Here is a 27818-nt window from a genome sequence, read left to right as displayed (position 1 = left end):
ATAATACACATATCAATCAGGCTAACAGGAGCAGAGATCAATGACCAGCGTACTTTCATGTTGCACAGGAAAACAACAAATTCTGTGCTCCCATCTTCAAAAACGGCATTCAGACATGGAACAGTAGCTTCACAGTGCTGAAGAACCCACCTCTTAGGAAATCATCAGAAGTGACTTTTTAAGTGTGGCCTTGAGCCCAGGGGAGTAAAGACTGGGTATGTTTTCTGTTGAGAACTTTCTGATAAGAAAATGCCACTTGACTAGTTTTTAACAATGGACAGGGCGGGGGAGGGGGGGACGACAATTTTTAAAGCCTGAAAATCTCCAGATTGTCGACTGCGTGCCAGACACAGCTCAGGACAACGTGGTCTCAAGTATCTATTTGTGGTATAATTATTTACAAGAAGAAAACAAAACACCTTGAGCTTCCTGCTTCATAGATGGTCCTGTGTGGTTCAGAGAGTGAACCACAGACAGTCAGAGTGGAAGAAAGAGAAATGATGATTGCTACAAACTGTGTAATCCTGACCATGTTTCCTTTCCCTCCCTACCGTCAGAAACTCAGAACAATAAGCAAAGTGAAAGTCAAAAACTTAGGGATTAAAGAAGAAATGGTCACGGCCCCATAACAGAAAAGATCAGGCTGCTTGAGCAAACAGAAGCTGCATTAAACCTGTTGAGTGAATTAATAGTTTTTAATCCTTCAAAACGAACACTGTACTCATATAGTGCATACAAGGAACTGGTCCTTCCAGGTATGAGCGAGTTGGTTTTAAGCAGGTCATTAACCTCATAAACAAATATTTTGCACATAGCCATAGGCACCTTAACTCCGAGCAGATTGGGCAAATGACTGTACTGCTGAGCTATCAAAATTTATCAGAAGCCCAGATGAGAACATTTTCCACTACATCAACCCAGAGAGTAAGCAGAAAAGCCAGATACCTGTTGTTTGTTCTCTCCTGCCGATTTTCTATAAAATTCAGGGGTCTGGTGAACGGGATGTCTGTTGAGCCTTTCGGAAATTTCCTAGCAGAGAAGCAAATATGTTTGCAAAGTCAGGAGTGAACTAAGACGATCCGGACGCAGAAGCAAATGATAAGGAGCTAAAACACCGTGGACATCAATGAATTCCATTCCCTTTCATTTAAAGGAGGGCGTTGGCCTATTACCTACTATAGGTGCCCACACTTACTTCATCACAGAATCACGTGGGACACTTGTTGAACATAGATTCCCCGGCTCTTCCCTGTTACAGTTTTAATTTCCACCCAGGTGACTCTTACAATTCAACAGACTTGAGAAATGCCATATACTTATAAAAGGGAAAAATGCATTAATGTAACAAAAGAAGGGTTTCTGCTAAGTTACTCGGGTTTTCTGCATGCACTCAACTGTAGGTGTTGGAGAGGCAATATTTTCACCAACCATTCCTGAAGCTAAGAACTTAAAATGTCAATCTTTAGTAAAATAGCCACCGTTCCCAGCCAAAAGTCCAGGCAGAGCAGCCAAATTCTCCAAGGAAAAGGGAGGTTTTAGAGGACTGCCCAGAGGACCCTGAATCTCTCTCCTTTTTTTTTTTTTTTTTTTATCTTTTAATGAAGGGTCCCTTCCTGTCTTTTCCATAGTGCATGAGTTTATAGAACTCTCAGACTGAATGCCTTTTACTTAAAAAGCTTTACCGAATCCTCAATTTGCAGAAGACTTTCCAAACTGCTCTAAAGATATAAAATTCTACATTAGTGAAATGAGCTGTCATCTCAAAAGGAGGTAGTGAGGTCACCTCTATTTACATACAACTCCATTAAGGATTAACAGACAGACGCTTGAAAACTTTGAATTCTTACAACTTAACTTTCAAATTAATTATTGGTCACAAATTATAGTTCACTAAGGGATACTCAAAGCGAAGTCAACGACCTTTAGAAGCAGGCAAAATGCAAAACGCGAATCTATATAGGTCGGAGAGAAATGAAAAGTTAGTGTTTCAGGACCGTGACCTTAACCAACATCTGTAAACTCCACTCTTTCCCCCTAGAGAATGCAAGCTGATCTATTTACTCCTGGCAGAGAAGAAAGGAGTAAGGGCGCCCAGGTGCTAAAAGAAAACCATTCAGGGGACGTGGACCAGCGCCAAGGTCACAGCCCACCTGAATGAGAAATGAAATCCAGGTTCATCCAGCCTAGGGAGACCTGGCTCCTTCCTGGACGCAAGCGCCAGTTAGGAAAGCCTTCCCAACCACGGATTTGGAGACGCGGCTCCCCTGCCCGCTGCGGGAATATACATTCAAGAAGCACTGGATGCCGGGCCTGGGGCCTGGCTCGGCCAGGGCGGCACAGACTTGTGCCCACGTGCAGGGCTGGAGCCATGGAATCTCGGCACTCTGAGTTCGAATCCTAGTTCTGCCAGGTCCTGGCCGTGCCCGCCCCTGCCCACCAGGGACCGCTCAGAGCTTCGGGTTCGCCATAGGCACAAAGGGGACCGTCCTGTCTCCCAAAGGGCTGGCGTGCAGAATAAACGAAGGGACAGAAATCTGTAAGGAACTCAATCAAGGGTGACCGTGACGATGATGATTGTCGTGACTCTAGCAAATTCTTCCAGCGGAGGCTGGAAGAGCGCGGGCGCCGGAAACGTAGACTTTCATAGGGGATCGAGCTAACTCCAGCCCCTAGCTAACTCCAGCCCCCTGCGGGGACCTTTGTCCGCGAGCGTCCCGCCCGCCGCCGGCGGTCCGCGCCACCTTTCCCGCGGCGGGCGCCGGGCGGGGCGGGGCGGCCGGCGGCGCGGGCCCGGCGGCGGGGAAGGCGGGAGCGCGGGCGCACCGGCGGGCCGCAGTCCCCAACGGCTCGGCAGGCTCGGCTCGCCGTCCCGAAGCCCGAACGCCGCCGCGCGCGCTCCGGGCCGACTCACTCTCCACGCGGGGCGGGGGGTGGGGGCGCGCGGCTAGCAGAACCCGGCGCCCTCCACCTCCCGCCCCTGCGCTCTGCCGGTCCCCCCTCCCCCGCGGCCCCGGCAGGTGGAGGCGCCCGGCGCGAGCGCTCCCGGCCCCGCAGCCCCCGCCCGCCAACACGCGGGCGCAACTTTCTTAAAGGGACAGGTGGCCGGAATCCTCGTCTACCTGGAGCTCGGACTCGGCCCCCTGGCCGGTCCCCGCTTAGGGGGAGAGGAGAGGTCTCGGCAGAGCTCTCCGGCCACCCACCTCCTTTCCCCCTGGGGAGGTGACGGAGTGCAAGTTTTAATGCACCCGGCCTCCTTTTGCAACTTAATTCTTTTGGCCAAAATCACCCTCCCACTGCTCCTCAAAGCTTGCTCCCGAGCATGCAGTTGCTGCCACCACTGGCAAAGTTTGAAGAGGGGTGTCCCCACCCCTGCGCACCGCCCCGCCCCACCCCACCCGGAGCCCCGGGGCGTGCAAGGCTCGCCGATGCTGGGAAACACCCGCTGCAATCCCCTTGAACCCTGCCCTGTAACTGACCCTTGGGGAAAAAAAAAAAAAGCCCCCTGCACGGCTACTGCGCATGCTCTGAGCTGGACAGCTCCAGAGAGGGAAATTTAAAAACGGTTCGAGCCGCGACGGCGGCCAAATTGCCGAACGCGAGGGGAGAGCGCGAGGGAGCCCCCTCCAAAACCCCCGCCCGCCCCAGGAGAGCCTGCAGCGGCGACCCGGCGAGGATCCGCGCCAGGTACCACCTTGCAGGGTCGGCTTTGCTCCCTCCTCCGGGGCAGTGCCCAGCATTGCATTTCCAGGGGTGGAGACCCGGGTGCAGGGGCCGTGGGGACTACCTCTCTCTGCTCCCCTTTTCTCCTTCCCGGGAGTCCCTGAGTGACTTTTGGGGCGGAACTGAGAGTCTTTTGGTGGGTTTCTGCGTTGGTTTCAGGATTGAAGTTTGAGAAACTCAGGGAAGTTTTGTTTTGTTTTGTTTTGTTTTTTTAGGCTGTGTTTCTGTGTGGCGGGGGGTGGGGTGCGGGTGGGGGTTGGACTGATTTTCCAGCCAGGGCATGTGGCATTTCTGTAGGCATTTCAAGGGCGAGAGCCTAGCGGGGATTATTCCCTTTGCTAGTGGGAATTTGGTTCCCCCAGAGATACATACATGACATATCAAGCTGTCCTTTTTTTGAAAATTTTTTTTATTTTCAAAGTGATTGTAACAGAGCTGCGGTTGAAAATAGGCTGGGAAGAGAATCTGGTTTTTCTGATTTCTATTTTGCAAGTCCACATTTTCCAAGACTTGACATTTGGATTCTAGAGTCTTCCTCCCCTTTTCCCACGAATTCGAAAGAACCTGCAATTCCATTCCATTCTCTTCCTTTGCTTCTGGAACCCTGTAGACTTGCCCTGGGAAAGTGACCTCTGATGTCCAGAAATCCTCTAGTACCACCTTTTTTTTTTTTTTTTTTTTTTTCCTTTTTGAAGTGTTCTGCTAGTTGTTTGAGTTCCATCCTTCAGAGCTGTGGGAAAACCGACTTCCTACCCTGTCCACATTGTCACTGATGGGAGTTGTTTTGTTTTGTTTTGTTTTCCTTCTTGTCTTTTCCCCAAGGAGATGATAGAAAGTGACATCTCATCCATGATGTCAGGAATTATTCGAAACTCAGGGCAAAACCACCACCCCTCTCCGCAGGAGTACAGGTGAGGGTTGCTTCAGCAATAACAGTCGCTATATTTTCAAATTGTGTAAAGTGTTTCTGTGCTAATGTTTATGGTTTCTGCCCAAGAACTATTGTTACATTAAATTCTGTGATTTTGCAAGAGAGGGAGAAGATCTCTCTGAGAGTATCTGGGCTTGTGGCCTGGGGAAATGGGACCTCTCAAAGCCCCATCTTTTGTCTCTTCCAAGGGAGGTCCCCTCCTGGGTGAGAGACAGGGCATCCTGGCAAATGTTAAGACAATAGATTGCTTCCCCTACAATGGCCCCAAAGGGGCTCCAGGAAATGCCCCCCAAAAGCTTTGCGGGGGGGGGGGGTTGTGGTGGTGGGAGGAACTGGCTTACATCCTCTTTGGATGCTGGAAAAGTTGTGAGTGGGAACTGAATTCTTAGCTTGGCTGTATGATTTTGAGCAAGTCCCTTGCCCTCTCTGGGCCTCATTTGCTTGTCAGTTAAATGATGCTCTTGAATTAAGGTCTCTCCTGGGTCTCATGTATTTGAGGAATAAATTTGGTGGAGTCTGAGGCCAAAATAAATGATTTCTTGAGACAGGATGAAGCGAGGTACAATTGGGTGGGGGAAAGCTCCACAGAGCCTTTGCCTTTTTGTCTTCAAACCTCAGAGCTCAGACGGCCCCTAGGGGGTCAACCAGTCCCGTTCCCTGCTTTTACAGCTGGGGAGACTGAGGCCAAGAAGGGAGAAAGGGTTTGTGCAAGGTCACATAGCAAAGAGAGGGAGAAAAAGGAATGATCTGGAGTCTCCTCCCAGCCACTCTTCCTTGAGCCCAGGAGGCCTGAACTGGTTGGTTCCCAGTGCCCCACCCATCAGGGAAGACACGTTCATGGGTTGAGGGGGCACAGCCCAGATTATGGAGCAGGGACAGGACAGCGCCTGGCCTGGGAAGAGCAGGCTGTCACCTCGGATCAGTCCTGTTTACCCAGGGGCTGTCTGGCCTCCTGGGGGCCACTGCAACTCCCCAGCAGTGCCCTCTGGGACGGACAGAGGCCCCCAATTAGAGGGAGGTTGCTTCCTCAGGGCTGTGGGCCTGGAGGTTGCTTTCTGAGATCCAAATGAAGACGCAAATGCAAACAGCTATTTGCTGAGAACTTACTGTGTGCAGGTCCGGGACCCCAGATGGACTCCAGGCATGTAGCATTCTTTGAGCACCTACTGTATGCCTAGCATGGGAGCTGCTCTGATTAGCCTCCACTGTACAAGTGAAGAACCAAGGCTTGGAGCAATGAAATAAAATCTTTAATGGAAAGCAGGAAAGTACACAACCACGGACCTCTAGGCTTCTTTCCAGCCCCGAACGGGTTTAAATCATGGCAGGTGGACTGGGGGCAGCCTGAGGGTGTTAGGAGCTTGGACTGTGAAATCAGTTATGATCCCAGCTCTCCTGGCTGTGCAGAGCAGTCTGAGTTTCCTTCATCCATAAAATGGGACTAGAAATAGTACCCACCGCATGGAGTTATTAGAAAGATTAAACACAATTTCCAGCTCAGCCACTTGCCAGTTGCATGATCCTGGGCAATTTCCCTTCTGAACCTTCATTTGTCTGCACAGCCGGGCTCATAAAAGTTACCTCTCACTGGTTTTAAGTGCAATATCTATGAAATTGTCTGGCCCCCAGGAGGCACTCCAGTCTGGGGGTGGCTCTCCCTCTGTCCTCCCAGCTGGAAGCCGGTGTTGGGAGGTGAGGGAAGCCATTGCTTCCCTAGTACCATAGAGCTTTATTGTTGCCTCAGGCACCCCATAAAAGCCCCAGAGTTAGGAAATCGGGATGAGAACAGCGGCTGCTCTGGAGTCGGATGTGTGTGCAAGTTCAAAAGCCAGCTTTGGACAAGTTGAGTTTCCTCACCTTTCAAATGAACACGATGAGGGCATGTCCTTCCTGTGGCTGCTGGAAGAACTGGGTCCATTTTATAGGGCAAGAGACACAGAACCAGCAGGTGCTCTTGTTCTTTTTTTTTTTTTTTTTTTTTTTTAAGATTTTATTTATTTATTTGACAGACAGAGATCACAAGCAGACAGAGAGGCAGGCAAAGAGAGAGAGAGGAGGAAGCAGGCTCCCTGCCGAGCAGAAAGCCCTATGTGGGACTCGATCCCAGGACCCTGAGATCATGACCTGAGCCAAAGGCAGAGGCTTAACCCTGTGAGCCACCCAGGCGCCCGGTGCTCTTGTTCTTATGACTTAGTTCCATCAACGAGGCTGGCTTGCTGTGAGAGAGGAGTTCTAGGGAGTTCCTTGGACCCTCACCTTCTCCCAGGTACTGCCCAACAGGGGCTCCCACCTGCTCTAACCCTTGGGGTCTCAGTCCCCTGTGTCTTGGCCAGCCCAGCTCACAAACTGTCTGGGGGCACTGGGCAAGCTGCTTGTGTCCAGAAAGAGCAGAGAGCAGGCAGTAAGCTTACGGGGGGCACGGGGGCTGGGGTGCGGGGGAACCCTCAGTGCCTACCCAGTTCCCTGACCAGCTGGCAGGGCTGGGGCCAGTAGAGCAAGGAGCAGTCCAGCCTCAGCCCCCACCCAGAATTGCCTGGGCATACTGCCTTTCCTGTTTGCATGGATCCAGGACTTTCTTGTGTTCCACAGCGAGCATGCCTGGAAGGCAGGGTAGTAATCAAAAGAATTGCAGCTGGTGGTCTCTTAAGCCTTTACTACCTGTGCCACATGAACACCATCCCCATGAGTGTAGCCTACCTCTGCCTGGTTTGCAGATGAGGAAACCAAGGCTTGACCTGTTGAACTGGCTTTACACGATGACACAGTCATGGGTAAAGGCGGTCGAACCAGAAGCTGTCTCACCCAGAGGGTATTGTCACCCCCACATCCACTCCACTCCCATGTCCCACTGGTGAAGAATGCAAGGGCTGGAACAGAATAAGTTGCTCTGCCATTTTGCCGCTGTGTGATTCCAGACAAGTCACTATCCCTCTCTGTGCCTCACTCTCTTCATCTGTGAAATGGAGTAATGAGAGAACCTGGGTCACAAGTCATTGCAAGGATTCTGCAGTGATTTTTCTGCCGAAAAGGAGTTCGGCCAGACCTGGAATAGAGTGCTTTCTCGTGGAGGAGAGCTTCGATGATCACGTAGCACCTCTCTGGCCCCTTCCAACCACTCCCATTTTTCTCCCTGAATAATAGCCAAGGAGAAGTTTATGGGCTTCTCATTGCCTCTCTTGCGTCTCCAGGGAATGGCTCCAAGGACCACTCAGGCTGCTGGTCCAGCCTGTTTCCAGCCCCCTTGCAGCCCTCCATCCCCAAGGGCCGCCTTTGGCCGTTGGCTTTCAATGGCTGTGTGTGGGGATGGAGGGGGCAGGGCTGGGGGACAGCAGCTGGAGGCTGCCCTGCCCCCCTCCCACCCCCTCCACCCCCCTCCCACCCCCCCACTCCCCTACCACCCCACCCCCGGGAGAGCTGTCGGGGAGTCAGTGGCTTGGCTTAGACAGCAAATTGGCAGAGGCTCCCTGCCTGTGACGCTGGGGCCTGGGGCCAGGGCAGGGCCAGCCCTGACCCCACCGACAGCAACAGCAACGGCTTATGTTAGATGCGAGTTAGCCTGTACCCCTTTGGCTCGGGGCTGGGAAGGAAGTACGCTCGCCAAGGTTCTGCAAAATAACAACTTCCTAAGCACCTACTGTGTGCCAGAAACCCATGAAACTCCTTAGGAAGCTCCCCATCCCGTTCAGTCTTCATATAACAACCAGGAAATTAGGTGCTGGCATGATCCCAATTCACAGACAAGGAGACGGAGTCCAGAGGCATACATTCAGGAAGAGGCAGAACAGCAGGTTTCCACCCCTTGCCCCAACTTCAAGAACTTATCCTAGAGGTCAGGTCCAGCCATCTCCTTTTACAGATTGGGCAACTGAGGCCCAGAGAAAGAAGGTAGACTGCTGGCTCCTTGGACCCTCACCTTCTCCCAGAGCCATATCCCCCCTCAAGATGTGCACAAAACCCCTCCTCTCTTTGGACACTGGTTTTCTCATCTCTGAACCACAGTGCTGGACACAGAATGGATGCTTCATAAATATTCATTGGGAGATGGCTGGCTTGCTCAGTAGCACATAAGAACACATCCACGGAAAGGCAGGGAGGTTTATACTCAAATGATGACAGGACCCTACCGTGTGGACCTGGGTGGGCAGACGCCACCTGCTTTTCCTCTCGAGCTCCCTGCTGAGCTGTGGGGGAGGGGAGGTGGTTTCCCCACCATCAGTGTGGCTCTGCCCATTGGTTGTGACCTCCTTGCAGGAGGGAGGGTGGGGGCTCTGTCTGTCAGGGGCAGTGACAGTCCCCACATCTGTATACCCCTTCTCTTTCCGGGTGACCAGAAGCTCCTCAGGCTACCTTGCAGGCAAGGAAAAGAGAGGTAGCCTTCCCGGGGGTCCAGACTTCCTTTGGGGTCTTGGGTTCCACCCCAAGATTCATGGGCACACACATGCACAAACCCACTGCCCACCCTCCCACCAAGTCCCAGCAGAGTTCTAGAAAGGAAAGATTCTCTTTTCCAGGCTCCTAATCAAATCATTTCATACTAAGCTTACTCTTGGCCCCGCTGGGAATTCCCGAGCTTGCTAAACTGCATTTGGTTTTCTTTTTCCTGTAAACGGTTACAAAAGATATTTCAAAAGCTACGTTAACTAAATAAACACCACCATGAGATGCTTAGTCCCTTTTGTGTACAGGTTGGATTGGAAACAGGAACAGTTTGTGGTAATGTAACAATTTCTTACCAACCACATCTCCAGGAGGCAGGTAAAACCTCCGCGTTGTAATCAGAGCAGAAGTGATATCCCAGGCCTGAATGTGCCTCTGTCTTCTGCTCCGCTGGGTTGGTAACGTGTTTCTCCAAAGACAGTTTTTGCTGTGGGAACCCCTCCTAGGGACCATGCAAAGCCAGAGGAGAGGAAAGAAGGAACATTGTCTGAGCACCTGCCATGTGCTGGGCTCTCTTCTACCTTCTCTGATCTTATCCTTACAGCTGCCATCCATGGTGGAAATTATTAGGAGAATGATTCCATTTTATAGATGGGAAAATCAAGGTGCAGAGGGGTGAAGTGATTCACCCAAGGTAACATAGCTTTGTTAAGATGGGATTTGGGTCATAAATGGTTGTTTCCTTCCATGGCACAATTACTGTATTGACATTAAGGAACCCCGATATAGGAAACAGAGTTCACTGCGGGCTTTGCACGGGAGCTCTGTAAGCGAAAATCTCCACAGAAACAGTAATCCTTCCCCCAATACAGGTGGCCCACTGCAGGCACGGCCAAGTCCCTTAGCAAGGGCTCCATGGAGTTTTACTTTTATAGCAACAGGAGGCAGTGGCTGCAGGGGTCCAGCTCACCTTGGGGGAGAGGGGGCAAATATTTGTCAAAGAATGAAAGCTGTCTGGTCACTCTGACTGTAATCATGTATAAGACAAAGTCATCCCTTGACCTCCAGGAGTTTAGTATCTGGAAGGTGGGGCTTGGCAATGCCTGAGTAAAATTAATGGGTGATCTCAGGGGTCTATGCTATGTAGACATTAAAAGCTCTAATCATTCCAGGGGATGGAAAGACTGGGAGATACTGGACGGGTCTGGGAGGCTTCCTGGGGTGGGGGTATGGCCAAGCCAGGCAGGAAATGGCTAGAGACTGGGCAATGCAAGTCACATTCTAGTTGAGCTGGGCGGCTGGGCAGGGGTATCCTTCCACCTTCTCTTATTTTAGCAAAGAGGTAATAAATGCCCATAGGGTGCCAGGCCCTGTGCTGAACAAAACATAGGGCCTCCTAGTCCTTGCCCTCTTAGCGTGGAAAGACTGGAAACATACATAAATGAATACTTGAAAAATGCTTAATGTTCTGCAGACACATACAGGAAGAACCCCCAGAGGCCAGGGGAACCTCTTTGAGGAGGGAAGATTTGGGCTGTGCTGAGTAGCATGAGGAGGAGCCAGCTGCGAATGACTGCATGGAATAGCATTCCGGGCAGAGGGAACAGCATATGCAAAGAGCACTTAGAATGTTTGAGGAACTCAAGGATAGATAGGTTTGCTAGAACGGAGGAGATGAGGACAGGAGGGGAAGGCAGGGGTGGGAGGCGGCCAGGCCAGACCACAGTGAGTACCTGGACCCTTACTCCCCTAACGGGTTTTAAGGACAGGGCCACATTCTCACGTCTCTTTTGAAAGGCTACTCTGACTGCTAGGTGTTAAATCCATCCATTCCACAAATAGTTGTCTAGCCCTTGAGCCAAATGGTGTTCCATACCCTTCCTGTGGTTTGCCCTGAACCAAGCGGCAGGCCCTCTTCCCCCATCTTGCCCACACATGCGCAAGTGGAATCTCACAGGCACTGAGTTACCTGCACAAGGACCTCTGTTAGGAGTAGGGCCAGGCCTGGAATCCAGGTGTCCCCGGGCTCACCCCTGCAGTGCCCTGCCCTCTTGGCTTAGCTCCCATCCCTCCAGCGACACGCTGATTAATTAAGGACATTGTTAATTAACATCGTCAGGTTGGTCCCCTGGTCCGTATAGTATGACAGTCATGGACTCCAGTGGTGCCTCGCTTTGCCCAGGGTTGCCAAGGAGGCGCCCATCCGATCCTTCTAAAAATGAGGATACTGACTCACTCTTCCTGCCCACAGCTTGATTTATTTCAGCTAAACTGGCAGAGAGACCAAGCAAAGAGGCTCCAGGGTGGGTGGTTTAAGCCCCAGCTCTTTTGCTTCCATGCTGTTTGGCTGAGCGCTATCCCTTTGCCTCTCTGAGCCTCAGCAATCTGAGAAATGGGTTTGCTAAGGAGCCATTCTGCAGACTTTTGAGAGTTGAGGGAGGTGTAGACCAAAGAGGGCTGGCAGGGAGGTAGGCATGCTAGGGGACCAACCCTCCATCCTGGGTCACTTAGAAAGTTATCTCCTTGGACAGAGGCCCTTCTGTGTGCTTGCCACCCAGCACAGCGAGTTGGAGTTCAGGGAATATTTCAGGAGTTCAGGGACACTCTGCTAGTGCTTCTACCTTAGAGCCCACTCTGCTGGATGCTCACTTTTTAGAAGATGGTTATAATCATGCAAACACTGCCACGCAAGGCACACAGGTGGGCTGGGAACACCCCTCCCCCCCGCCCTCAACAAATACTCTGAGAATGAGCACAGATGTTAGCACCCCATGGTACAGATGAGCAAACTGAGCCCCAGAGAGGTAGACTCCTGCAGACCAGTCTCAGAGCTACTAAGTAGCTGCATGGAATTCAAATCTAGGCCTGGCTGACCCCAGAGCCGACACTTGTCATCCCAACTTTAAAATGCCCCAGAAAAGGCAACAGGGGTGGGGAGTGGGGAGGTGCTAGCTGGGATAGGCTCGGAGTGTGGTATTGCAGAAGGCTTGGGACTTCTGATGAGCAAACTCACAAGGGCCCACAGATGAGACATGTAGAATAATCAGCACATAGTAGGCTCTTGGAAAATGTCGGCCAGATGAGTACACTGCTGATAGACTATTCCCCGGGCTACCACCTGGCTCCTAACCAGGGTCTAACCACAGCCTCCCGCATCCCCCACTCCCTCTGCAGTCTACCCCGAGTGGCCCTGCAGGCTGTGTGTCCATCCCAGTGGCAGCCCCACCGAGATGGAAGGGGCTCAGACCCGTGGTGTTCCAGATGGGGAAACTGAGGCTCAGGGAAAAGTGCTGGAGCGGGTACCTGAGGCCATTGGCCAGAGGCTGCGGAGGCAAATTCTCCTGGCTCGGCCTCACCTCTCCTATCTATGAACAAGGGTGACGACACCCCCCCCCAGGGGTGTGTGTGGTGGGGGGTTCTAATAAGGAAAGGATGGATATGTCCCTGTGTGCGGTGGGGAGCGGTTACTGAATTCAGGGGACCCTGGGGAGCCAGATAGGTTTTTTTATTTTCATTTTGCCCCAAAAGCTCTCCACTCGTTAATGAGGAGGGACCCCCTGTTGATAATAAATGCCCCAGTTGGTTTGAGAAGGGAAGCCCTATCTGGGATCACCTTTGGGACCCCTGATTTTAACAACCTGATTTTTCAGTGGAAAACTTGATGTTTCATCTGGTCTGATGCTAATGAGCTAGGGTGACGTCCTTGCCCATCACCTCCGGGTAGATGTCTTTACTATTCCTGTTTTATACACTGAGCCCCAGAGCAGATGACCAACACACAGCCAGGAGTGTTCAGACCCTGGTCCACCCACCTTGGGGTTCATGCCTTCCCCTAACCATTGTCTACTCTGACACTGTTGCATAACAGATGGGGAAACTGAGGCCGAGAGAGGAAGAAGCACTTCCCCAAGATGATAGAACTTTGGAAATGTGAGCAGAGACTACGTGCAGGCTGCCCCCTTGAGCTGTGGAGTCTTGGCATCAAAGGGAACTTGGAGGAGGCTTGGGCTCATCTTTCATCCAGTAGGGGCCTGACCGGTCATCCATCAACTCCTGCTTGAATGCCCCCCATGAAAGAGAGCTCACTACTTTGTGAGCTGCCTTAGTACAAGGTCCCCATTTTTACAGAGCTCTCCTATAACTTCCTCCCTGGTAGGAGGTAAAGTGGGGGAGTCTTTTATAATGAAACATACTAAAACAAAAATTCCATGAAATCAGCTCCTGAAATTTCCAAACCTTAATCATATTTCCAATTTTAAGACAATGTGGAAACACCACAGATTTTTCCATCATGACTGAAAAGAATGTTCCAGACCACCACTGTCTTGTAAGAACTTTCTGTGGTGATGGAAATGTTCCAATTCCATGCTGTCCAATACAGCGTGGCCATTGAACCCTTGAAATGTGGCTGGTAGGATGAAGAAACGAAATCTGTACCTAATTTTAGTAAATTTAAATAGTCACGTGTGGCTTCCTATGGATAGCACAGTGCTAGAATTTTCTAGAATCCACAGAAAATATTTCTTTAACTGTTCCTTATGGGGCAGGGAGAGAGGACAATGGGGCTGTAACCAGCCCAGTCCCCAGTTGGGGGGCCGTAGACAGGCCTATTTCTCCCTGGCCTCAGTGTCTCTATCTGGTAAACGGGAAGGCGGTAACAAGTAACCACACCTGCCTGATCGGGGTGGGCACACAGCAGGGACTTGCCCACCCCAAGCGATTTCCATAGGCTTTTATAAAATTAAATAAAATTAAGCTGGGCCTTTCACCCTTGCCTGGCCCTGGGGGACAGGGGGGGCAGTGGGAGTGGGGACATCTAGAAGGCTGGGTCTATTTGTTCATTTGTCCAATCCGTGAGGACTTTTTGAACACCTGCTGTGTGCCTGGCTCTATACTGGGCTCTGGGGGTACAGCTCCTCCCTCAGGGAGTATAAGGTTCCCTGCTTCAACATCAGGTTCTTCTAGGGGCTCCTGCCCCCAGCTGTGGACTCAGCCCTGGTCCTAGCCCTGGTCCTGGCCTCCTCCCTGCCAGAACTGGGGGTGCCTGAGAGCTGGGGGTGGGGTACAGCCCCTGTCCTCTTTGGAAATACCTCCTGACCCAGAGACTGAAAAGACAGACCTAGAGAGAGTGAGCAGGAGGGGTCTTGGGAGACCCCCAGGATGGTAGGGCTGGATTTTGCCTTTTCCTTTGAATTGCAAATGTCCCGTCTTCTCCCAGTAGAGGGGAAACCCACTCAGGGGACTGGTAGAAGGTCACACATACACATCCCCCAGGGAGGAATCCCAGACACTCGCTGATGGCGCATGTCTCACAAAAACCATGTCCGCTATACACCATCACCCCAGCTCTGGGGATGGGTACAAGGAATTGGTGCTGGCATTACCCCTTGACCCATCTTACAGGTGGGACAGCTGAGGCTGGAGATTACACGCCTGTCCGAGGGCCTCTGGCTGGGAAGACAGAGTGGTTCTCAAACCAAGAAGTCTTTCTCAGGTGACACCAGCTGATGACCCTGTGGTTTATGCCATTTGCAAGGAAGTGCTAGAAGAGAGTAGGAATAGGGCTCACCAGGGCATCTTTAACGAGGGAACTCTAGGCCTTGGTGAGGGACAGGTGGCAGGTGCTTCACACAGCACCAGCACTGTGGACAGAGGGCTGACATGCCTCTGCAGGGAGTGGAGGAGACAGATGGGTAAGGACCTGGGCCTGGCAATGGGGACGGGACCTATTTAGGGCCTGGCACACTGCCTCCCGGTTCCTGGGGCGCACGGGGAAGAGACCTGAATATGGGGGATGAGGGAAGTGAGCCAGGCTTCAGGGCCAGCGGACCCCCACCACAGAGCTTCAGGGTGTCCATGTCCATGGCAGGAGACAGGCGGGGATGGGAGATGCCAGTGTTAGGCACGGGCAGGAGGGAGGCCCAGCAGGGGGCACGGGGCCTGGCCACCAATCCCAAAGGGAGAATGGGGACCAGGCCTGGGTTCAAGGTGGAATACACACTGGCCTGTGGGCTCCTCGAAACCACCCAAGGAGACAGAGACAGTTATACTCCCATTTTCCAGATGAGAAAATGGAGACGCAGGGACCAGAAGTGGCTTGTCTGAGGTCTCACAGCTAGGGGTCACCAGGACTTGAACCCAGATTTGTCTAGTCAAAGCTTGCACTGTGCCCTCCCAAGGTCCTGTCACACCACCCTGGAGCTGTCCTTCCCCCGGAGCTTTGCTGGTAGGTGCCAAATGTGGCTTCCACAGCTCATGGGTGGGACCCCAGGCTCTGGGCTGGGTCTTGAACTCTGCATTTGAATCAAGTCCTGGGCAATGCTGGTATCCACAGCCCCACTCGTGAGCCCCAAGTTCATGGGGGGCAGGGGAGCATCACCCCCAGGGGCCCTCTGATGGAGCAAGACAGACCTGGGTTCAAGTCTTGGGTGGCTTCAGTTTCCCCATCTGTACAGTGGGGCTGCCTGCTCCCCATCCCTGTTGGAGGCTGTTGCAAGGAGTCAGGGAGGCAGAGGCTAGCTCTGTGGGTGTTAGAAGTTCTGGACATGAGAGCCACTGTCGCACCATTCTTTGGGTTGGTGGCCTGGGGGTCAGCTTATTTCAACCAGCCAAGAAGGCATTTAAGCCCTCAGTGATCCGACAGTGGCAGTAGGGGACAGAGAGACAGCAGCACAAACTTACTGGCCCTGGCAAGGTGCAGGGAGCAGCCAGGATGCAGAGGGGTCCCTGAGCTTGGGGTCGGGATGGCCAAGACTTCCTGGATGACAAGTCACTCTTGGGCTGGAATGAGCCCGCACAGACAGCCCGGAGCCCTAGCCCTGGTCTTTTTCTGGACTATGAATCAGAAGCAAAATGTTTCCCTTCTAACCTCAGTTTCCCCATGGATCAAATGTGTGGTGAGATGAGATGATGTCTGAAGGCGCTTCCACACAGTAAGAGGCCAGAAGACAATGTGCAGTGAGCCTCCAGGGATGGGCACCGTTTTGAAGGGGGGTGGGGGAAGGAAGCAAAAGAGCAGCACTCCTTGCAGGGGGAATTGCTAAGGCATGGCAGTGGGACCATGCTCGAGGGTCCCAGGGTGGGGAGGGTGGCTGGAACAGACACTGGGTGGCCGCAGGAGGCTGCTTGTGCTTCTCATAGGTTTGTGTGTGTGGGTGTGGGTGATGCTGAAGGAATGGGGAGCCGGGGTCGGGGAGCCGGGGTGGGGCACACAAACAGCAGGACCAAAAAACCCCATAAAAGCACAGTCAGAATAGCACCATTTACTCCGCACCCTCCCCCACCACGAGCTCAGCAGCATTGTTAACCTTCTGCAATCCTCCCTCCTGGGGAAACAGGCTCTTAGGCATTTAAGTGACTGCTTGGGAGTCTCAGTTTCTCTGTCTGCAGAATGGGGAGAGAGCATAGAGGCAGTGCTCAATACACGGGAGCCGCTGGTGGTTGCAGCAACAGAGGCGGGTCCTTGAGACCACAGAGCCCAAAGCTTCCACAGACTTCCAGTTCTCTAGGGACCTGGCTGATAGTAACATTAATACTGGTATGAATGAATCTTGATCGCAGCCGAGTCAGACACTGTTCTAAGGGCTTTCCGTGTGATCGCTGCTGAATCCTCCTGACACCCTAGGAGAAAGGAAGTGTTATTAGCCCTATTTTACAGATAAAAACTGAGGCTCACAGAGAATAAGTCAGTGGCCCTGGTACACAGGTAAGTGAAGACTAGGATTGGAAGCCAGAGCCTGAGCTCTTAACCACTCTGAGGACGATCTGTCAGTCACCAACCGGCAGAGACCCTGCTTGCACCCAGAAAGCCAGTTTGTTTACAAGCCCCCCCCCAACCAATACCACTAGGCGGGGGGCTCTGGCTTCAGAAACCTGCCAGCAGCAGCTCACCTCCATTCCTTCCTGCTGCCCCAGAACCAGAGAGAGCTGCAGGGGCAATGGGGAGCTACAGTAGGTAAGGGAGCAGGAGCAGGGCTCGCAACACCAGACTCTGGGAGGTTGGCCAGTCCTGGGGTGGGGGGGACTGGCCAGACGCCCCCATGCATGCGGTGGGCGGCACACCAGGCCCTGCCCCTCAGTCTCACCCCATGGTCTCCACGGGCCTGAGGGGACAGATGGCATCGCCTAGGCCTGGGCTGTGGCTGTCCCTCGCCAGATGAGTTACGAGCAGGCTGCAGGAGTGGCAGCCGGGGGTGGGGAGGGGGGCCACAACGACAATGGCACAGATACCTTAGGACAATGGGGGCCACGTGCCACGGGGGCAACAGTCGTTTGTCGCACAATGGGCCGCCGGGGGACAGCAGCCAGGCCAACTGCTGCTGCTGACACGGCCGGCCGGGTTTTCAAATCGTTTCCAGGCCCTGTTTTCCTACAAGGCAGCCAATGGCTGGGGCAGCCTGATGGTCACCTGATGCCAGCCTGGTGGGCTGAGGGCCCAGGCCCCGCACCAAGGAGCAGTTGTGGCCATGGCAACGCTAATTGTGGCCCTAAAACAGAAGGAGAGAGAGCGAGCACGGGCGAGGTGGGAAGGAGTGGGGAGAGAAAAGGCGAGGGACAGCGGGGCGGCAGGGGGAGAGCCCCCAGCTGGAGGGCGGCCCTGGGGGGCTGAGACGGATGCCCCATGGTGGGTCCCGGCCCCACACGGGACAAGGCTGGAGGCTGCGCTGCTTTCTCTCTCCTCCCTTCCTAGGAAGCCCTGAGACTTATTCTTAAACCGTGGCTCTCAGAATGTGGACTGGGGACCTCTGGGCCACACACCAAAAGGGCCCTGGCCTGGTGGCCTGGTGGGTCGGGTGTGGGCTCTGGGCCAGTTTGCAGCCACCTTATCCCGTGGACAAGACACTGCCATGGGAGCCCAGGGCCCTTGGAGCCGTGTGGCAAGCATGACTTTAGGAGTGCTGGGGAGGCCTGTTTACCCCACACTGGGGGGACCTGCCTGCCATTCCCAGTGGGTAGCCTTTCTCTTTCTGTGGAGAATCTGTAGAGGGGTGGTGGATGTGGGTCCTACGGGGTTCTCCAGGGGCTGCTGGGGGCAGGGTGAAGAGTTTGGGCTTCAGGCCTGGCTGCCTGGGTCCCAGCCCCACCACTTCCTGTTACGTGTAGCTTTGGGCAAGCGACTCAGCGCTCTAAGCCTCAGTTTCCCCAAATGCAAGAGGGACCTGTGGGCGTATCCGACCTCTCAGGGCTGCTGCAGGGATTGAACAGGATTGAAAAGGCCTGTGCCTATTGAACACCGAGCTCCTCACCTCAGTTTCCCCATCTGTAAAATGGGGATACTACCACTACCGTTTGCTTCATGGGGTGAAGAGTGTTCAATGACTTACCACGCATGAAGGATTTGATATGGTGTCTGGCACATAGTATGTGTTCAACAAACATTAGTGTTTATTATTTGGGGGCTAGGTAGGGACTAAGGTAAGATACAGTAAACACAGGCATGATTTGAGGATGTGGGATCTGGCTGCCAAAGTGGGGATCCAGGGACCACGCCTAGCCCAGGGGATGGACACATGAGGGTGGCTCAGGGGGGTGAGGGGCCAGGGATGATTCCAGAGGTGGAGGGGCGCCTCCCTACATGGCCAGGAGCCGACCTGAGCTCCCCGCCCCGCCCGAGCTCCTGCCCCTCCCTGTAGGCTCCTGGCTACCTGCAGTGATGATGACCTTCCCGGGGACCTGCAGTCCCTGTCATGGCTCACAGCGGTGGATGTGCCACGGCTGCAGCAGATGGCGAGTGGCCGCATGGACCTGGGTGGCCCCGGTGCGCTGCCCCCACACCCAGGTAGGCGCAAGGGGGGTGGGGGTGGGGAGAAGCGTGGCGCAGGGGTGGGGGGGGAGGGGCGCCGCCCAGCACTGCCCCCCAGCAGCTGGGTGACTATGACAGTCTCTCACTCTCTGTGCCTCTTACTGCATTTGCAAAACATGCCTGATGACACCTTCTTTGGAGGGATGGGGGGTATTCGTGTGCTCACCAGCATGTGCCAGGGTTCAGTGATGAATGAAGACAGCCCCTTCTCTGCCCCTTCCCGGCTTGTGAACAGCTGAAGCAGTTGGCAAACTACAGCCTGCAGGCCAAAGGCAGCCTGCAACCTGCAGCCCATTTTTTGTATTGCCCTTGTGTTCAGAATGGTTTTGCATTCTTCAACGGTTGTAAAAAACCCAAAGACAGAAACCATACAGCTGGCAAAGCCTCAAATATTTGCTATCTGGCCCCTTACTGAAGAAGCCTACAGAACCCCGATCTTTAGAGAGAGGATACATTGGAAGGTGCTGACGGTCCTGGCACACAGTAGGTGCTCAATAAATGTCAGCTAGTTGCTGTGATAGCAAGTGGACAAAATAGTGGCATAAGAAGTGTTGAAAACAATCATCAAGGTACATTAAAAGTGCCAATAGTTGACAAATTAGGGTCTAGGAAAATTTATTTCATTGAACAAATTGTTCTTGGCCAAAACGTCTGTAGCAGGGGTCTGCAAACTCTTTCTGTAAAGGCCGTGTAGTCAATATCTAGACTCCGTAGGCCATAGGGTCCCTTTAGTACAAGCCCAGCCCCAGACAATGTAAATGAACGGGCATAGCTATGTACCAATAAAACTTTATTTACAAAAACATGGCACAGGCTGGATCTGGCTTTGCTGGATCAGGGTTTACCAAACCCTCATCTAGAACCTCCAGATCCATAACCTTGGGCAACTACTTTCCCCTCTGACCTATTTTCTTATCTGCAACAAAAGGATAGCAGAACTGCCCTCCTGGAGTGTTGAAAAGATTCAATGCCAAAAGTACCTTGGAGTTATAGTAGGTGTTATATGGCATGCAAGAGATGGGAAGCATGAAAGAAGGAAGCCTGTCCCTTCTTCCCTGGGCGGCTGCACCCCTCCCACGCTCCTGTCTCTATGAGTCATACAAGATGTGGTCCTAGTTCTCAGGGAGCTGAGGGTCTGGTCCGAGAGAGGCAGACAGACCAAAGGCACCACGGATGAGCCCAGGTGGTGGCCAGGACTCAGAAGAGAGCCGAGGAACCCCAAAGGCTTCCTGGAAGAGGTGGCCGCAGGGCAGGATCATCTTATAGGTCAACTTGGTTTAATCTAGAAGGTAGCCCTAAAGCAGAATGGTGGTGAGGATCTGTGATAGATGAACAGTGTCTTGCCCAGGCCCAGGACCGGGTGGCTGGAGTGCAGGTGTGAGGACATCCACTAGCTCAGGGGCAGGGCTTGGCAGAGGGTAGAGGAGGCACAAAGGCATTCAGAGCGAAGCCTGGTGGCCCTGGGAACCAAGATACGATTCTGAGGAGGAGAGCTGAACAATGAATTGATGTTTGGGCTTCACGATGGACGAGAACCGGGATACTAATGACATCATTGTTATTATTAGTTACTGACTCCTATTTACCGAGATGTGGTCATGCAGCCAGCAACGTGATAAGCCCTGTATAGACATGACCTCCCTTAAACCCCCACAACAACTTCATATGTAGGTGATCTTGGGAGCTCCCCTGTACAGATGGGGAAACTGAGGCAGGCCCCAGATCACACAGCTGGTAGGAATCCACTGCTCAGCACTGCACTCTGAGTGGTGATTTACCAAGCACCTGCCATGCACCTGGTCCCAAGGGTGTGGGTGAAGGCTCTGTCCTCTGGCGGTGTCCAGGGATGGAGCCATTCTGCCCGCAGACCCCATTCCTCTGGCCCAGCAGCCTCTCCGTGCTTCCCTTTTGCAGGTGCCTTGGCCAGGGCGGCTGACCTGCAAGTGGGAGCTACCACAGGTGCCCTGCTCCATGGCCCGGCTGGCGTGGCCCCCCCAGGCATGCTTGGCCTGGGCCCCATTGCCAGTCACGGAGCCACTGTAAGCATCACCACGGGGGTCAGGGAGCTCGAGCGGTGGCGGCGGTGGGGGGGGGGGTGTCCTCCAGGGCGGGGCTGATCCACCCTCACCCTAACCCCCTCTATCTCTTCTTGTGGCCCCTGCAGGTGAGCCAGATCCCTGTGGGGGGCCAGCCCTCATCTGGCCTGCAGGACTCGCCACAGCTATACTCGTCCACCCCCCAGACACAGTTACCGCTCCCCGCAGGCCCGCAGCAGGTACCCGGGGGCTGGGGGGAGGGTCCTAGACTCAGAGACACACCTCCCTGCATTGGGCTGGCCAGGAACCTCTCTGAGCCTCAGTTTACTCTCCTGCAACACAGAGATAGCTTTCGCCATGCCCACAGAGTCATTCACTGGGTTCCCGAAAACCCCCGCAGGGAGCAGAGAGAGACAGGATTGTCTCCTGGGGCTGGTGACTTCACAGCTTACTAAATAACATCTCCTAAAAAGCAAGCCTGGGGTGGGGTAGGGTTCCTGTGAGTGGCTTATGTCCTTTCTTACCTTCTCTCTCTGCCACGCTTCCCTGCTCTGGCTGTGGGAAGTGCCCTCCTGTGAGCCTGTATGGCTCCCCATTTGGAGCACGGTCTCCGTACTCCCAGCCCCGCATGGCTGTCCATTCATCTCAGGAACTGCACCCCAAACACTACCCCAAGCCCATCTACTCATACAGGTGAGGTCCGGGATGGGCCGCGGCTGTGGGGGGGCTAGGGGAGGAGACAGGCCAGGCTGCCTTTAGGACAGCTCAGACTTGCAAGGTGGGGGGAGCTTTTGGCAAGTGGGGAGCCCCCAGAAGGGACGTGCTCAAGGAAGGATCAGCTCCCAGGGTGGAGAACCCACTCCAGACCCAGAGCCCGATGCTCCGTTCTGTCATTCCCAAACCATGCGGCCTTGGGGAAGCAGCTTGTCCTCTCTGAGCCTTGATTCCCTGTGATGTAAAAAGCCATCAAAATAATATTGTGTGCCCTGCAAGAGTGGGGGGTGGGTGGTAAGCAGCCTAGTTAAGTCTAAAGGCCCACAGACATTCACTATGGGGAAGGAATAAAGAGAGGAAAAGAGTTTTCTCAGACTGGTGCCACTGTCTGAGCTCAGGGTCAAGGAGAAGGGCAAGGGGTGGGCAAGACCTAGGGCCATGGAATGGTACCAGAGCTAACACCATTTGAGTATGGAAGGGCTGGTACTGGTGAGATCAAGCAGGTCAGACTTCCTGGCAGAGGGGACCTTGGGCTGTCAGCCTGAGACCCCTTTAATCCTGGCCTGCCCCACCCTTCGCCTCCAGCTGTCTGATCGCCATGGCCTTGAAGAACAGCAAGACAGGCAGCCTGCCCGTGAGTGAGATCTACAGCTTCATGAAGGAGCACTTCCCCTACTTCAAGGTGAGGAGTCCCAGTGGGGTGTAGGGGTGTTAAGAGGCCAGCTGCTCTGGCATCTCCCTCACACCGCCAGAACCCGGGACTGGCCCCAGACTAAAATGGGTCACTGTCTTAGGTCCCTAGTGATGGCCGTAGACACCTGTGCATTCACATAGGCATGGCCAAAGAAGCCCAGAAGGAAGAGGGGGCATTAGAGTTGGACTCTGCCCAGAGATGGAGTTCACCGGGCATCCTGGAGTGGGGGAGAGCAGAAGATGGCGGGGTCAGCTTAGTGACTCCACACAGACTCCCCAAAACACCCTAATGCAGAACACAGATGTGGCAAGAGCCATTGCTTCTCCGAGCCTTGGTTTGCTCCTATGTAGGATGGGGAGAATGACAGCCAGCTGGCCAGGGGAGCGAGGACTCTGTGGGTAAAGGGCCGTGGCAGCTCCTGGCGTGTGACTGGCCATCACGAACATTATTTTTGTTGGCATCAAAGGGAAATAAGGAGGGAAGGAGGTCAGAGGGTACCAAGCTGCAGGGTCCCTGACTTGGACAGTGTCCTTCGCAGAAATATTGCAGACAGTGGTGTGTGAGAGTGCAGGGGACAGGGGCTAGAATGTGAGCTGCACTGTAGTATCTGATTACCTAACAATTAAGTATGAGCATTGAAACATGACTGAATATACTCGGTCAATTATCCGCGTGATGGCATCCTCTCTCTCGCTTGCTTCCTAAGGAGGAGAGAAGGAGGGGACAATTCAGCATCCCTGGGCTTGTTCTCACATAGTAACTGTTGGCTGGAGCTGATATGCAGCTGCCCCTTTAAAAGGGCGTGGCCCTCCTGGTGAGCCACAGTCCCCACAGTCTCTCTTGCCTTCCCAACTTAAGGCCAGGCATCAGACTCACTTCACCCCACCACTGCCATGCCTTGCCCCTTGAGGCCTGTGTCTGAGATGCCCCTGGAGAGGAAGGGCTTACAAGAAGGTCTCTGAGGGCATCTCCTGTGCGTTCATCTGTCCCCACAGACAGCTCCCGATGGCTGGAAAAACTCCGTGAGACACAACCTGTCCCTGAACAAGTGCTTCGAGAAGGTAGAGAACAAGATGAGTGGCTCCTCGCGCAAAGGCTGCCTGTGGGCCCTGAACCTGGCCCGCATCGACAAGATGGAGGAGGAGATGTACAAGTGGAAGAGGAAGGACCTTGCTGCCATCCACCGGAGCATGGCCAACCCCGGTGAGGCCTAGACACCCCCACGGCCACCCGCAACACGTATCCCTGCCCATAGGTCCCGGCCTTGCTGGTGGGGACACGGGTGCCTGGTGGACTTTCCTCCTTTCCTCCTGGGAAACATGCCTCCCCTGGGGCAAGTCCACGGAAGGGTCTGGTCAGAGGCCTGTGGAAAGCTGTTCAGTCTCCTAACGCAGCCCCTAGTTTCTCACAGAGAAATGCCAAACTAAGCAACCATGGGAGGACATCACTTTCTTACATTGCCTACTGCCTTGGCACCTTGTTTCAAAATAATAAAATAATAAAATAGTAACACCCAGTGTGGGCTAAGATGTGGAGAAACAGGCACCTTCATAATAGGATGGGTGAGACATTTCCACGTCAAAATAATATATAAAAACCCTGCAAACTCTTCCCTACGTTTTTGGTCCAGTTATTTTACTTCTGGTAATGTATGCTGAGGATATCAAAAATTCCAACAAAAAGTTTACAGACAAAGTTATTTTAAAGATTTGAAAGAGAGAGAGCACATAGAAGAGAGAGGGAGAGCTTGAGCAGCGGGGAGGGGCAGAGGGAGAAGCAGACTCTCTGCAGAGCAAGGAACCTGACAAGGGGCTCAATCCCAGGACCCTTGGGATCATGACCTGAGCTTAATCCACTGAGCCACCTAGGAGGCCCACAAAATTATTTCTACTAGTAAAAATTGAAAGTAATTTAGATAGGCAATTAGTTAAATAGATATAATGTAAGGGTGAGCTGCAAGAATATTTTTGAGGGGCGCCTGGGTGGCTCAGTCGGTTAATCCTCTGCCTTCGGCTTAGGTCATGATCCCAGAGTCCTGGGATCGAGCTCTGCATTGGGCTCTCTGCTCAGCAGGGAGCCTGCTTTCCCCCTTCTCTCTCCTTGCCTCTCTGTCTACTTGCGATCTCCTTCTGTCAAATAAATAAATAAAATCTTAAAAAAAAAAAAAGAATATTTTTGGAATAGAAAAATATACCCCAATGCAAAAAGTGAAAAAAGACAATATAACACAGCCTAATCATATTTTTAAATATATAGTAAATGCACATATATTTAAATGTGTGTGTGTAGCCACTCATTTATATATGTGTGGATTTATGTGTATGGACACACACATACACATGCAGAAAGACTAAAAGATATTCTTCACATGTTCCTGTATTTTCCGAATCTTCAACCCTCTGCATGAAGTATTTTTACATTAGCAAAAAATGTTGCATCTGCTTTTTTTTGTTAATTAAGAGATGTGACAGGGAGGGACATAGAAGTGACATCCATTGGAAAATGTCCAATGGAAGGTTAATCCCACCCAGCCTCAGGAATATTTAGCCTGATTCTGTGGGGATCATCAAGCTTGAGATTTGGGTATGAAGGAGGAGGGGGGTGTAGCTCTGAGATGAATAATTCGAAAAAGTGAGGAAAAGGGGACCATGGTGTGATCCCATAGCCCCTTAGTGGGGTAAGGAGCCTGACACAGGGGTTTGATCCCAGGACCCTGGGATCATGACCTGAGCCAAAGGCAGACGCTTAATCAACTGAGCCACCCCGGCACCCATAAGTGTCCTCTTTTCTAAAACGTGTGCCATCTTAGATAGGTCCCGGAACCCTAGTGGTCCAGTGTCAAACTAGTGTAACATTCAAGGAGACTCAAGCCACCAACCAGATATAATTTCAGAGTAATCATCTCTCTTGTTTATAACCAAGAGCATTAAGGAGGATCCGATTTTCAACCCACAGTAACACCTAATGTCTCTTTAGTAGCAGGGAGCGGCTAGGACCCCTTGTGTGTTCATACATTTTGTCCCAGTGTCGTGGGACCTGTCCTCTCTGCCTTGCCTCCTCTTGCAGAGCTGTTAGCTTCAGGGACGTCCTTGAGCTAAAGCACTGTCCCAAAGAGAGGACCTACCATTGTCATGTGAGGCTCCCTCATTCCTCACAGACCCTATGCAATCTGTGATTTCATGACATTTCCCCAACAGCACTGTGCAGAGTGCACAGTGCCCTCTCATAGAGGAAGAGACCGAGGTTCAGAGAATCCAAGGGAATTGCTAGGTTACAGACATGCTAACGGGGGGGCCTGGGAACTACAGGCCGGCTGCTGAGGGACCTCTCCCTTGCCTGCAGAGGAGCTGGACAAACTGATTTCGGACCGACCAGAAAACTGCAGACGGCCTGGCAACCCCGAGACCACTGTGCTGACTCACGCCGCCACGGTGGCCATGGCCCACCGCTGCCTGGCTGTCTCCCAGCTCCCACCCCAGCCCCTGGTGACCCTGTCCTTGCAATCAGTCCCCCTGCACCACCAGGTCCAGCCCCAGGCACATCTGGCCCCAGATTCTCCAGCCCCAGCACAGACCCCGCCCCTGCATGCCCTGCCAGACCTGAGCCCCAGTCCCCTGCCCCATCCTGCCCTGGGAAGGGCCCCTGTGGACTTCATCAACATCAGCACCGACATGAGCACCGAGGTGGACGCCCTGGACCCCAGCATCATGGACTTCGCTCTGCAGGGTGAGGCTACAGGAACGGGGTAGGGCGAGACAGAAGGGGATGGTGGGGGTGGCAGAAGCTGCAGGGCCAGAAAGATGGGGGCAGGCAAGTGGAGGTCCATCTGCATTTACCCCTCAGCTCATTCCTTGGACAAGTATTTCCCAAGTGCCTCCTGCTGGTGAATTACAGCAAGCATTTCCTGAGTGCTTACTGTATGCCTTAGCCATCACCCCAGTCCCACCACGCAATGGTCCTGGCAGGCCACTGCCATTTCCTGTCCCCATTCTGCTGCTGAGAAGATGAGACAGAGAAGTGAGGTTGCTGGCCTGACGGTCACCCGGCTAGTAAGGGGCAGAGCAGTACCTCCACTCAGGGCTGTCCAACCTCCAGCTTTTACTCAGTAACCGCTTCAGTGTGCGTGTGCCAGCCATAGGCCAGGTCACGCTCTGACCCACTGCCTGCCCCTCGGTTGTGCTTGGCACATAGGAGATGATCGAATGCCTACACGGACAAGGGAAGTGTCTTATGATTTATCTGTTCGTGACACGGGCGCTCCTACCGTGCGCCAGCCAAGGGCCGAGGACTCCTCCCTGCCCCTCCCTCTGGGAGTTCTCTGTCGAGAGAGGGAATGGACTGGTTAGCAAGTGTGTGAGTTAGCTAGTAAGGGTGTTACTTACAGCTGTGAAAGGGTATATTCTGCTCTCTCTGCCTGACCCCCTGGATTATTATGTAGGGAAATTGTTGTTTTGTCCCCAGGCTGGGCCATGGTGGGAACCCTGAGAGAGAGTCCATGTTTCTACACATTCCCCTGTTGAAACCTTGGGAAAATAACAGGGGTGGGGGGGTTGGATGGAGTCTCTGATTGTCTCCACTCATCCCAAGGAGCCTGAGGCTGAAAAGCAACACTCCCTGGGATGCCCAGTGGGAAGGGGGAGGGCTGGGACTAGAACTTGGCTTCTCCATGCCTCCTCCCCTGCAATCCCTGACTTTGAACCCTACACACGGTCTTTGCCTATTCCTTGAGACAGGACTTGAACTCAGGTCCATCTGTCCTGAAGCCAGCTCACCCAAATGCCTTTGTCTTTGAAAGGGAACCTCTGGGAGGAGATGAAGGATGGGGGCTTCAGCCTGGACACCCTGGGGGCCTTCGGAGACTCTTCCCTTGGCTGTGAGCTGGGGGCTTCAGGCCTGACCCCCGTCTCCGGCGGGAGTGACCAGTCCTTCCCAGACTTGCAGGTGACAGGTCTCTATGCCTCGTACTCGACCCCAGACAGCGTGACGGCGTCAGCCACCACCTCCTCCTCCCAGTACCTGGGCGCCCCAGGGAACAAGCCCATAGCCCTGCTTTGAGGTGATGGCCTTGTCTGCTCCCACCCCAGCCCCTGGCAGAGAGCTCCCCGGAGCCTGGTGTACCGGGAAGTGAGGCCTCTTCCACCTGTTGGCGCCCCTGGCCCTCTCACTCCCGCACAGGAGGCCTTCTGGGCAACTCCCCCCACCCCAGGTCAGAAGGACAGAGGAGAATGGACAGGCACACCAGCTTCCCCTGACCTCAACGACCTCCCCCCCGCAACGCTCCTCCCAGAGAGTGACATCTGAGAATGAAATTCTGGAGCCTGCACCCCTGCCGGGCTCCTGAGAGGACCTGCAGCCTGACTTTGAGATGGGACGCATTGGTACGCCATGGGAACTCTCCAGCGGGGAGGCCCTTGAAATCATTCTTCTGGGGCTAAGCATCCACTCGGGCCTCCAGAGATGAGGCCCCGAGGCCAGAAGCAGAACCGGCAGAACCGGCAGCTCCCCTCTGCCAGCCCGGGCTGAACTCCAGGATGGGCGTGCGCC

General features: G+C 53.5%; 1 protein-coding gene across 1 annotated transcript; it reads left to right on the top strand.

Moving 5' to 3' along the window:
- The first annotated feature begins 14689 nt into the window (after positions 1–14689).
- On the top strand, positions 14690–27329 carry FOXN4 (forkhead box N4). The gene is made up of 9 exons (XM_059409904.1): positions 14690–14721; positions 18661–18806; positions 20745–20869; positions 20995–21105; positions 21432–21559; positions 22166–22262; positions 23270–23477; positions 25617–26000; positions 27070–27329. The coding sequence occupies exons 1-9, from the start codon at positions 14690–14692 to the stop codon at positions 27327–27329; spliced, it is 1491 nt and encodes a 496-aa protein (XP_059265887.1).
- The last annotated feature ends 489 nt before the right edge of the window (positions 27330–27818 follow it).

Source organism: Mustela nigripes, chromosome 8 (assembly GCF_022355385.1).
Source record: "Mustela nigripes isolate SB6536 chromosome 8, MUSNIG.SB6536, whole genome shotgun sequence".
Classification (NCBI taxonomy): Eukaryota; Metazoa; Chordata; class Mammalia; order Carnivora; family Mustelidae; genus Mustela; species Mustela nigripes.
This window is presented reverse-complemented; position numbering and strand designations above follow the sequence as displayed.

Bases quoted from the DNA above. Each gene is read 5' to 3' on its own strand.
- FOXN4 (XM_059409904.1), top strand. From the start codon at position 14,690: ATGCCTCTGCAGGGAGTGGAGGAGACAGATGG. The intron at 21,106-21,431 runs GTACCCGGGGGC...GGCTGTGGGAAG, and splicing joins TCCCCGCAGGCCCGCAGCAG to TGCCCTCCTGTGAGCCTGTA. The intron at 23,478-25,616 runs GTGAGGCCTAGA...CCTTGCCTGCAG, and splicing joins CCGGAGCATGGCCAACCCCG to AGGAGCTGGACAAACTGATT.